Source organism: Stegostoma tigrinum, chromosome 30 (genome assembly GCF_030684315.1).
Source record: "Stegostoma tigrinum isolate sSteTig4 chromosome 30, sSteTig4.hap1, whole genome shotgun sequence".
Lineage (NCBI taxonomy): Eukaryota > Metazoa > Chordata > Chondrichthyes > Orectolobiformes > Stegostomatidae > Stegostoma > Stegostoma tigrinum.
Window position 1 is genome coordinate 25,108,330 of NC_081383.1, and position 12,394 is coordinate 25,120,723.

The window sequence follows — 12,394 nt, forward strand, 5'->3', positions numbered from 1 at the left end:
TTGCAAATAACTTCTTTGAAGTTAGGCGAACAAAATGATGACATTTAGCTTACTGAATTTCAATAACTGCATTTTCTTCCATGACATGGGATTGAACATGACAGCTGCTGTAAATTAGACTCCGCCTGACATTCTCATTGTCACCATGTGAGTGGCCTCTTGCAGGCTTCAATGAGCAGTCTCACATTTTCAAGCACCATGAAGTCAGCAATCAAAAGACGGGAGACATGCCTCTCCCTTTCTCTTTCTTCCACCACCACTCCACCCTCCCAAACCTCCAACCGAGTGACACCATTCCTCACAATCCACATCCCAACCTCATTCACACACAGTTCAGGGCTTTTTTGATGATCTTGATCTTCCTGTGGGGCATTACCAACCATGGCCACTGCACTCCCAGTGGCACTATAGCAATGAGGAGGAGCCAGCCTCAACACAACAGAGCCAGCCTCTGATTGTCTAACAACGCTGGGACTTGATGGGGTTTCTTGCTCTGGGGCTGTCCGTCCCAGGGAAGGCCCATCACTGGCCATTTCATTAGCACCATGGGGCTTTGGCTGCCTGTTCAGCCAGTAGACCAAACCCCCTTTGCCTGGAATAATTTCCACTCTTCATTTCCAGCAGAGTTCATAATAGCCACACATTATGTCTGTTTTAATCAAAACGAAATACTGTCATTCTAACACTCTATTGTTATCTTTTCCTTCTGATTCACAGAAAAATGGATTTGAACAGTTCTGCATTAATTTTGTAAATGAGAAGCTTCAGCAGATTTTCATTGAGTTAACCCTCAAAGCTGAACAGGTACATTACTGCATTTAAAATAAGAAACAAGAATAAGAATCACACTGAGGCAGCAGCTCACAGCTCTAGGGACCTGGGTTTGATTCCACCCTCGCACAGTTGTTTGTGTAGAATTTGCATATTTTCCTTGTGTCTGCGTAGGTTTCCTCCTTATGAATCATTGTACTGTTTGCTTTATTTTCTCCCCCAACACCAGTAACTGTTACCAATAAGCTTCCCAAACAGAATATACCCATTTTGTGTGCTTTGGAAGAAAAGTGGCTCCAAAAAGGGATGGTCCAGCAGGTCTATCTGCACATGAGGTGCTCTGGTATTCAAGCACCTGATGCTGAAACTGAATGACTCCTTGCAGCAGAGTGGGCAGGATTCTTAAGTTTTGGGGTTGGGACCACAATATCATACCCAATTCCAGACCTGAGGCCTAAGGTCATTTCTCAATGGCTGAGTAATCAAGTAATAATTCTTACAAACCAGTTAAACCAGCACACAGAGATCAGCAGCCCTACTGTCAGAGGTGAAGGCTGCCACTGTAAGGAACAGACAGAGGGCACCTCAAGCTTCAAGTATACTTTTAAGAGCTTTCAACAAAGGTGAACATGTATTAACTAGAATAGCCAGACCACTACATTGGAGGAAGAGTTCCCTCCACAGGGCATTTCATCCCATAAAAATGCCAAGAGGTTTGGGACAATTGTGGGACGGATGATGGGAGAGATGTTGTAAGGTTATTTCGAGCACCAGCCCGTGGCCTGCCACTAGGAGATACTTCAATTCATTGGCCAAGATTTTCCGCTGCTGGTGTGCCCTGTTGTTAAGTGAGAAATTCCTGTTTGTGTTCCCCAGTTGCCCTTTATCAGACTTTAAGTATCTTATTGGCTACCCACCACTTGCAGATGGGTAATCATCAGTTCCTGCCCCAATCCCGAGCCATTCACTTCTACAACGACCCCCAAGGCAGAAAGTGTCAGCAAACCAACATCCCAGTCTCAATGTAGCCAAGTCCTCCCATTCCTGGTTCTACTTTATTATGTTCATCCAAAATTCTGTCAATGCAGTTCAGTATGGCAAAGTATGAAAAAGTCCAATTTGGACCTGCAAAAGATCAATCAAAATATTTGAAGTCATACAAATCTGAAGTTTGAACTATGCATAATTCTAACAGTTAGATAACTTTGCAAAGGTCGTACTTCCAGTGCAGGTGTGAAATCTTTTTATATTAATTTTAAACTGTGTTCTTATCAGAAAATTGAGGCCTGGTTTTTTTTCATTTATGAGAGGCCAGAGAACATTGTCTATATTTTGATATAGTTTATCAAGAATCGTGTTGACCATTTCTAACTCAATTTCTTTCATTAATATCTTTATACCTGTAACTTGGAGCATGTGATTTTTTGCCACTGCTAAACCATGAAGGGTTTACAAGATATCAGTATTATTTTGATGTGATAATGGGAACTGCAGATGCTGGAGAATCCAAGATAATAAAATGTGAGGCTGGATGAACACAGCAGGCCCAGCAGCATCTCAGGAGCACAATGCTGCTGGGCCTGCTGTGTTCATCCAGCCTCACATTTTATTATCTAGTATAATTTTGATATTTGCTTTCTCTAAAGCAGAAGCATGAATACTGCTATTAGAATGTTTTGCTTCATTAAATCACAACAAATGCATGTTGTTGTCAATCAAGGCGGAGTCAGGATATCCATGTTGCAAGAGGTGTTTATAGTAGCTTCCTGGCACCCTCTTGCAAAAGCCATGACACTCTCATAAATGTTATGGCAAACTTAAATTGGGTGCATATCTCTAGAATGTAGGCTATCATCCTGACCTGATCTTAATATGTTAGTAAACATATATAATAAGGATATTGTTTGAAATTGAAAGGATTAAGGCTACTTTGTGGAGAGGTATCTTACAACTTGGGCTGAGGCATAAACCTGCTGCAATGAATTGCACTTCACAACATGCTTTGTCTTTCTCTCAAACAGGAAGAGTACGTACAGGAGGGGATTAAATGGACACCCATTCAATATTTCAATAACAAAATTGTCTGTGATCTGATAGAAAACAAACTTGTAAGTGATTTTCCAATTGATTTAAATGAGGAACCTATAAAAATGTCTGCCGTTCATGGGGTCTATCACAATTTGACATATTTTCAGAACTGCGGGATTGAATAGTTACCTCATAACTCATAAGCAAACATTTACTCTCAATTAGAGATAGTAAGGACTGCTGATGCTGGAGTCAGAGATAACACACTGTGGAGCTGGAGGAACATAGCAGGCCAGGCAGCATTAGGGTAGCAAGAAAGCTGACGTTTTGGGTCGAGACCACTGCAGCTCCACACTGTTACTTACTGTCAATTATGTGTCTTAAAAATTTGGTCAGGAATATCACTGTTCTCTGCAAAATTAGACTCGATTGTATGAATAGAAATTTTACTTATTTTATTTGTAAACTCTTAAAATAATCCCACTAAATTATAATGCAATTCATAAATCTGAAGCATTATGAATAATTTCACATTTCATACGTGCTTATCAATAAAAGATGGACAATTGATATGTAGGTTTAATGGAGAAGAGTGAATTGCTGATAAAGGAATTGGGGTCAGATTTTGTTTTGGGCATCATGTAAAGTGAGCATTAATCGGATACTTGTCCCCAAATTTCGTTTCTATAGAAATTAAATCCAGATCACTTAGACTTCACTGTTTTTCAGAAATTTTAAGCACGAATTTTAAGGGTTGGCTTAGATTTTACAAAAAGCAAAAGTTCTTTGTGAGCTGGAGAGAAGGTATCCTTGAAGTGCTGTATTTGCAGCCACCTTCGAAAGACAACAGAGTGATAGCAATAATGGATGTACTTCATTCTGCCACAGTCAATGATATCACACCTTGCGAAGTTCAAGAGCCACTGTTTCTGAATTAGGCTTGCCGTGCCGTTTGATATTGGGCTTTCTATAGGCAAGGTGCTGTACTTGTCACCTTAAACTTCTCTAAAAGCTGCTCAAAAGGGCAAGATTAACCTTGTTGCAACAAAAGATTTCTCAGTATACATTTTCAAAACCAAAAGGACACAATTAAGGGATTACAGGGCTATTATCCAATCTTGGGATTGAAGTGGCATGTGGTTTAAGCTATCTACTTTTGTATTATGTAATTTGCTTTGGACTGTATCACTGTTCTATAATGTATCCATATTAGATAAGTGACAGAACAGATCCCCCCCCACCCCACCCCGTATCCCCCCTCATTATCTCTGCTTGTTTACCATATACCTGTTTGAAATCTTCCTGACAATGTACAACAACATGCCATGGGCTTTACAAAGAGTTTGCCTGACAGTCACCGAATTTAAATCCATCCTTTCACTGTACAAGTCTGCTTTTTTTTAAAAGTCATGTATTTTGGAATTAAAGATTTTAAAAAACCTTTAAATATTTTGGGGTTCTGGTGCATCCTCATCACAAAGCTTTGTGTTATGTTATTTTAGATAATGTTTCCCGAGCAAGCTATCCTTTGCAGTACTCAATGTGCACAATAAAATAAAGTGAGCCTGTTCCTGTGTATTACATGTTTTCAGAATCCACCTGGAATTATGAGTGTCCTGGATGATGTCTGTGCTACTATGCATGCCACAGGAGAAGGAGCAGATTCAACTCTGTTACAAAAGCTCCAGGCTGCCGTAGGAGGTCATGAACATTTTAATAGCTGGAATCAAGGATTTATAATACATCACTATGCTGGAAAGGTACTGTACCATCCTGCACACATCCTGCTACAAAACAACTGTCATTGCTGTATAGACTTTCCAGCAAGATCCATGTCTGAGGATTCAGTTGGATCTTTAGTTATGGTAACAGCTTCCTCCCTGCTGTTATCAGATTTATGAACAGACCTCTCATATATTAAAGTTAATTTTTTCCCTGCACATTCTCTGTAGCTGTAACACTATATTCTACATTCTGTTCTTTTACCCTGGTTTACTAATGTAAGGTATGATTTGTCTAGTTGGCACACAAAACAAGACTTTTCACTGTATCTCAGTACGTGTGATGATGATAAATCAAATCATATCAAATCAACCATTTGCAAATTCCTTTACCAGCATTTGTCATCATAACAGCAGCAGACAGCAACCTCTTGGCTTGTAATTTTTCCTTCAAAAGCAGACAACTTCACATTTGCCAATACTAAAATCCATTTTAAGCAAAACATGTTTTTTAATCTGTAAATACTTCTCAAAACTTTTGCTTCCATCTTACTTTGGCACTATGTCATCGACAAATTTGAAGATATGTACCTGTAACCTGTCATCTCAATCTTGGTAAACAATGAATGGTGGAGGAATCAACACAGATCTATGTGAGATACCACAAGCTACATGCAGCCAGTTAGAGAATCTGCCCTTTATCTGTACTCTCTGGCTCATGTTGATCAGTCAGTCTCCTCCTAGGTCAATAACTTGTCCTCGATTCCAGAACTTCAACTTTAACTAACAGCCTCTTGTCAGGGACTCCATTGAATGTCTTCTTGAAATCCATTCAAATTACATCAAAAGACATTTCTCGGTCTACTACATCAGTCGTGGTTTTCAATAACTTCAGTCAGGTTCATCAAGCATTACTGATTCTTTAAAAATCCACAGTTGCACTTTCTGATCAGTTGAAAATTTTTACTTCCTCCTTAATTATTCACGCTGGTCATTTTCTGACAACAGGCAACCTCAACTCATATTCCGCTTGGGAACCCTGCAGCCCAATGGTATCAACGTGGACTTCACCAGCTTCATAATCTCCCCTTCCCCCACCGCATCCCAAAGCCAGCCCAGTTTGTCCCCTCCCCCCACTGCATCACACAACCAGCCCAGCTCTTCCCCTCCCCCCACTGCATCACACAACCAGCCCAGCTCTTCCCCTCCCCCCACTGCATCCCAAAACCAGCCCAGCCTGTCTCTGCCTCCCTAACCTGTTCTTCCTCTCACCCATCCCTTCCTCCCACGCCAAGCTGCACCTCCATTTCCTACCTACTAACCTCATCCCACCTCCTGGACCTGTCCGTCTTCCCTGGACTGACCTATCCCCTCCCTACCTCTCCACCGATACTCTCCTCCCCACCTATCTTCTGCTCTCTCCATCTTCGGTCCGCCTCCCCCTCTCTCCCTATTTATTCCAGAACCCTCACCCCATCCCCCTCTCTGATGAAGGGTCTAGGCCCGAAACATCAGCTTTTGTGCTCCTGAGATGCTGCTTGGCCTGCTGTGTTCATCCAGCTTCACACTTTATTATCTTGGATTCTCCAGCATCTGCAGTTCCCATTATCTCTCATTTGTATGTCTGTAGTTTCTCTCTAAAATTTTTTAAAGAGCAAAGAGACATGTACAATTTTCAAATTTAATAAAACAGTTGCTGAAGGGAGAGAACTTTGGAAGATAATAGGTAAGGCATCTGCAATGTCGCAAGTGGGGATGTTTGTTAATGATTGTACAATGTTCAGCACCATTCATCACTCATCAGATAATGAAGCAAGCATTGTCGAAATGCAACAAGAACTAGACAATATCCAGGCTTGGACTGACAGCTGCCAAGTACCATTCACATCATACAAATGCCATGCAATGACCATCTCCAACAAGATAGATTACAATCATCACCCCTTCAATGGCATTATCATTACTGAATCCACCTCTGTCAAATCCTGGAGTTCCACTGATCAGAAACTAAACTGGACTTGTCATATAAGTGCTGTGGCTGTGAGAGCACATCTAAGGCTAGGAAGAGTTAGAGAAGTAACTTACCTCCTGACTCCTGAAAACCTGTGTAGCGTCCACCATCTGCAAGGCACAAGTCATTGATGTAATACTCCCCATTTGCCTGGATGGGTGCAACTCCAACAACACTCAGGAAACTTGACACAATTCAGTACAAAGCAGTTCACTTGATTAGCAATAGATCCACAAACATTCACTGCATCCACTATCGATGCTACGTGGCAGCCATGCGTACCATCTACAAGATCCATGGCAGAAATTCACTAAGAGTCCTCAGATAGCACCTTCCAAACCTACGGTCACTATCATCAAGCAGGGCAAGGGCATTGCATGAGAACATCACAACCTGCAAGTTCCCATCCATGTTGCTGGGAGTTTGACACTCTTCAGTGCCGATTCAGTATTAGTTTGTTTAGGATGCTTAGCATGCCAGCCTCAATGGCCCACAGTCAATGCAGTGGGGACACCTACTATATGGTTTTGGAGCTTCCAACCACCTAACTGCAACTTGCACATCCACCTGTCATCCTGCCTCCACATTAAAAGTGGAAGTGTAAGATTCCAAGGGCTGTTAAGGGTGTTTGGAAAATTACATTTAAGCTTTCCACCAGCTTTCCTTTGTTATCTGACAGGGAGGTTGGGATTTTTTTTTATTCATTCATGGGATGAGAGCATTATTGGCCAGGCCAGCATTTATTGCCCATTCCTAATTGCAGAGGGCAGGGCAGTTAAGAGTCAGCCACAATGCTGTGGGCCTGGATTCACATGTAAGCCTGACCAGGTAAGATTGGCAGTTTCCTTTCCTAAAGGATATTAGTGAACCTGATGGTTTTCCACACCAACCACCCACCCCGCCCCCACTCCCCCCCCCCCCCCCCCCCCCCCGACAATTGACCCATCGTCCTCATTATTCCAGGTTTTGTTTTCATTAAATTCAAATTCCACCATCTTCTGTGGCAGGATTTGAACCCAGGTTCCCAGAACATTATCTCTGGATTAACTGGCCAGCAATAATACCGCTAAGCCATGGCCGTGACTCTGAAAATGTCAGGATCTGAGTATGAAATGTATTTGATATGTGTCAGTTTTTCCAAAATTGGCAAAGCCACAAAGTAAAGATACAAAGGGAACATCCTTTTAAAAAACATTAAGTCTTATGAAGCCTAAAGATATAATGTAAGAAACAAGAAATACTATGACAAAGAGAAACCTATCATTTCATTCAGCATATCTATATTTGAGTTTTAATTGAAATATTCCACTGCAGGTATCGTATGATGTGAATGGATTTTGTGAACGCAACAGAGATGTCCTCTTCACCGATTTGATAGAGCTAATGCAAACCAGTGAATAGTAGGTCCTTGAATTTTTATCTCATATTATACTAAATATGGTCATCATTTCAATCAACTTGAAAACTGTAGCTTTCAAATTAGACATTTGGGTTTCTGTCACATATACCAAGAACTTTATAAGTGTTCTAAAATTGATGCAGATAAAAGTCTGACAATAGAAAATCGTAGTCACTGCTCTGCCCACAATAGATGAGAAAACACTGCTGACAATACAGTTAGATTAATACGTCCGACATTAGCAGGTAATTAAGATTCAATGGTTTTTAAGACATGTTAGGAATGCTGAATTTAAATACTTTAGCACCTGATATGTGGGACTGATTGGTTCGTTTGGCCAGTGGCGAGATCAAACTCATGTAATCATGATGTTGAGGTGCCGGTTGTTTGGCCTGGGGTGAACAAAGTCAGAAATCACACAACACCAGGTTATAGTCCGAGATAGTAAGAATTGCCGATGCTGGAATCAGAGATAACACAGTGTGAAGCTGGGGGAACACAGCAGGCTAGGCAGCATCAGAGGAGCAGGAAAGCTAATGTTTCAGGTCTGAAGAAGGCTCTCGACCGGAAAGGTCAGCTTTCCTGCTCCTCTGATGTTGCTTGGCCTGGTGTGTTCCTCTAGCTCCACACTGTGTTACCAGGATATAGTCCAACAGGTTCATTTCAAATCACAAGCATTTGGGGTGCTGCTCATTCATCAGGTAAAGTCTGACTTCACCCAATAAAGGAGCAGTGCTTCAAAAGCTCGTGATCTCAGATAAATCTGTTGGACTATAACCTGGTGTATGTGACTTCTGAAATCAGTGTAAAGATACAGGTTTCAATCATTGTTTCAATGTATGCAACCTTAACCAGGTTTCAGACCCTGCATCCTCACGCTACCCTATAACAAAAACATCACAGGACTTTGCTATAGGTTAGCAAATAATCACCAAGAATCTGTTGCTTTAGGCAAAGAATTGACAAAGGATGTTTGATCTTCCACAATAAAGTTAAGCATTCATTCATTTATCTCAATAATGTACATTGCCATGTGGCCAAAATATTTTTGGAAATTTTGTTTGTATGATACTTCTGGAGAAATGATTAACATAATTTAAAACAACATGTTCATGACATTTTGAGGAATATAAACCTTTAGGAAAAATTTGCATTATCAATACATAATCCAAGCAATTCTTCTTATCACATTCTTAAAACAAGTTCAAATTGTGAACTTGTTATCCTTTCATTTGACCGAAGATACTTTACTCTGATTGAAAAATGTTTGTGCACAAAGACAACAGAAATGCTGGAATGTCCATTTTATCACGTGCATTATCCCAGAAAATCATCATCCAACACTGAATTCTGCAGTTTGTGCTTCCATAATAATTTTGCCTAATATTCTGCAATTCCCCTATGTGTGTGTTCTTGTTGTTTCAAAACAAGTTAGTTTTTATTCAGTGAGCAACTGCAGCTATCAATGCAGATTCTAGACCAGAATTGTGCAATCAATCCACTAGAGCATTAATGTGATTCTTTGGCTTTCAATCCATCATTTCGCCAAAGCATAAATTCACTTTATGGCTTTGTACTAAACCCAAGAGCATTTTGGTCTGAGTCATCTCAACTGCAATTCCTTTCTGCAACAAAATGATTTCAAAGTAATGTGTGAAAATGTGTGTGGTCAAAATAAGATCAATAGAATTTTAACAATACAAAACGTTAGTCCACATCTTTTGGGTTTATTTCAATCCTACCACTGTCGCCTTCCTTTAAAAATGTCTTTCCTAAGAAACATATCAGTAAAAGACATTTGATTTCACATGGTCAAAAACTTCACAAGTTTTTATTTGGACATACCTTACCAAGTGACATTGTTCATGTATCAGAATGCTGCTGGGACATTTTGAACCAAAACCCAGCACGAATCAGAAAAGTAAGGCCAGAAAGAAAATTTTGACAGGATTTTGTCAATGTTTGATAAGAGGGATTGTTGGGACTACAAATCTCTAGGGATTGCAGATAGCATGAATAATTCAGTTTTGAGCTATTAATCTCTACTGTAGCTCAAACACATTTAGTTGAGAAAAATCTGAAACAATTTCAAATGGTGCTGGAAAGAATTTCAAGATAACAAAGTGTGGAGCTGCATGAACACAGCAGGCCAAGCAGCACCCCAGGAGCACAAAAGCTGATGTTTCGGGCCTAGACCCTTCATCAGAGAGGGGGATGGGGAGAGGGAACTGGAATAAATAGGGAGAGACGTGGAGGCGGACCAAAGATAGAGAGAAAAGAAGATAGGTGGAGAGAAGAGTATAGGTGGGGAGGTAGGGAGGGGATAGGTCAGTCCAGGGAAGACGGACAGGTCAAGGAGGTGGGATGAGGTGGTAGGTAGGAAATGGAGGTGCGGCTTGGGGTGGGAGGAAGGGATGGGTGAGAGGAAGAACAGGTTAGGGAAGCGGAGACAGGCTGGGGGAGAGAGAGATAATGGGAACTGCAGATGCTGGAGAATTCCAAGATAATAAAATGTGAGGCTGGATGAACACAGCAGGCCAAGCAGCATCTCAGGATGAAGGGTATAGGCCCGAAATGTCAGCTTTTGTGCTCCTGAGATGCTGCTTGGCCTGCTGTGTTCATCCAGCCTCACATTTTATTGTCTTGGAGACAGGCTGGACTGGTTTTGGGATGCAGTGGGGGGGGAGGGGATGAGCTGGGCTTGTTTCGTGCTGCAGTGGGGGGAGGGGAAGAACTGGGCTGGTTTTGGGATGCAGTGGGGGAAGGGGAGATTTTGAAGCTGGTGAAGTCCACATTGATACCATTGGGCTGCAGGGTTCCCAAGCGGAATATGAGTTGCTGTTCTTGCAACCTTCAGGTGGCATCATTTTGGCGCTGCAGGAGGCCCATGATGGACATGTCGTCTGAGGAATGGGAGGGGGAGTTGAAATGGTTTGCAACTGGGAGGTGCAGTTGTTTATTGCGAACCGAGCGGAGGTGTTCTGCAAAGCGGTCCCCAAGCCTCTGCTTGGTTTCCCCAATGTAGAGGAAGCCACAGGTGTGCAGGTGAACATCTGCTTGATATGGAAAATCATCTTGGGACCTGGGATGGAGGTGAGGGAGGAGGTGTGGGGGCAAGTGTAGCACTTCCTGCGGTTGCAGGGGAAGGTGCCAGGTGTGATGGGGTTGGAGGGCAGTGTGGAGCGGACAAGGGAGTCACGGAGAGAGTGCTCTCTCCAGAAGGCAGACAAGGGTGGGGATGGAAAAATGTCTTGGGTGGTGGTGTCGGATTGTAGATGGCGGAAGTGTCGGAGGATGATGCGTTGTATCCGGAGGTTGGTGGTGGGGCATGTGAGAATGAGGGGGATCCTCTGGGGACGGTTGTTGTGGGGGCGGGATGTGAGGGATGTGTTGTGGGAAATGCGGGAAATCCCACCTCTTCCTCCGTTACATTGATGACTGTATCGGCGCCGCTTCTTTCTCCCCAGAGGAGCTCGAACAGTTCATCCACTTCACCAACACCTTCCACCCCAACCTCAAGTTCACCTGGACACCCTACTTCCCCACCTATACTCTCCACTCTACCTATCATCTTTTCTCTCCATCTTCGGTCCGCCTCCCCCTCTCTCCCTATTTATTCCAGTTCCCTCTCCCCATCCCCCTCTCTGATGGAAGGGTCTAGGCCCGAAACGTCAGCTTTTGTGCTCCTGGGGTGCTGCTTGGCCTGCTGTGTTCATCCAGCTTCACACTTTGTTATCTTGGATTCTACAGCATCTGCACTTCCCGTTATCACTGGAAAGAATTTCATTGGTTTGTCAATGGAAATTTTTTTTGTTTTATAGGTTCAATAGTTTTCCCTATTGTGCGATATATTAGTTTTCAGCTTTACCCATAAGTAATATCACAACAGAATGGAACAAAATTCTTAGGGGCAAAGGAGAAGTGAAGAGAAATGCAACTGTAATGCATCAGTCTACAGAGACAGGAAATGTAAAAAAGGAAATGTTCACAGAACACCTTTTGCAACCCCAGAATATACCAAACACTTTATAACCAATTAAATACTTCGCAAATATAATCACTCTTATGTAGGAAATGTTACGGTCAGTCTATATACAACAAATTCTCACAAAAAGCAATGTGATAAGGCCCAGATAATCTGTTTCAGTCACACTTGGTTGAGAAATAAATGTCGGCCAGGACACAACAATTTGCATTTGTATAGTTACAGCTCCCATTTTGTTGGGTGATACCATTTGATGATCATTCTGCTATTGCCATCTACAACACCTCTAAGACCCATCTTTTGATTCCTTCCTTTGTATTACCATACATTTGCCTTGTGCTGTCATCCCCTTTTTTGAAATCGCTTTTGTTTTCCACCAAGTCAGAGATATTTTGTTTTCCCCCCACCCACCTCTTTCCCGAGCTGCGCATTTAATTTAAAATATTTAAATTACTTGACAAAAGGTTGTAAAATAAAAA

General features: G+C 42.0%; 1 protein-coding gene across 1 annotated transcript in view; it reads left to right on the top strand.

Annotated features, from left to right (window-relative positions):
* The window catches only part of myo1f (myosin IF), a 135,966-nt gene that overhangs the window by 84,343 nt on the left and 39,229 nt on the right, over window positions 1-12,394 (top strand). The window contains exons 12-15 of the mRNA XM_048559792.2: window positions 718-804; window positions 2,793-2,879; window positions 4,392-4,559; window positions 7,846-7,931. Coding sequence (XP_048415749.1) covers window positions 718-804; window positions 2,793-2,879; window positions 4,392-4,559; window positions 7,846-7,931 — 428 coding nt within the window. The remainder of the gene's footprint in view (window positions 1-717; window positions 805-2,792; window positions 2,880-4,391; window positions 4,560-7,845; window positions 7,932-12,394) is intronic.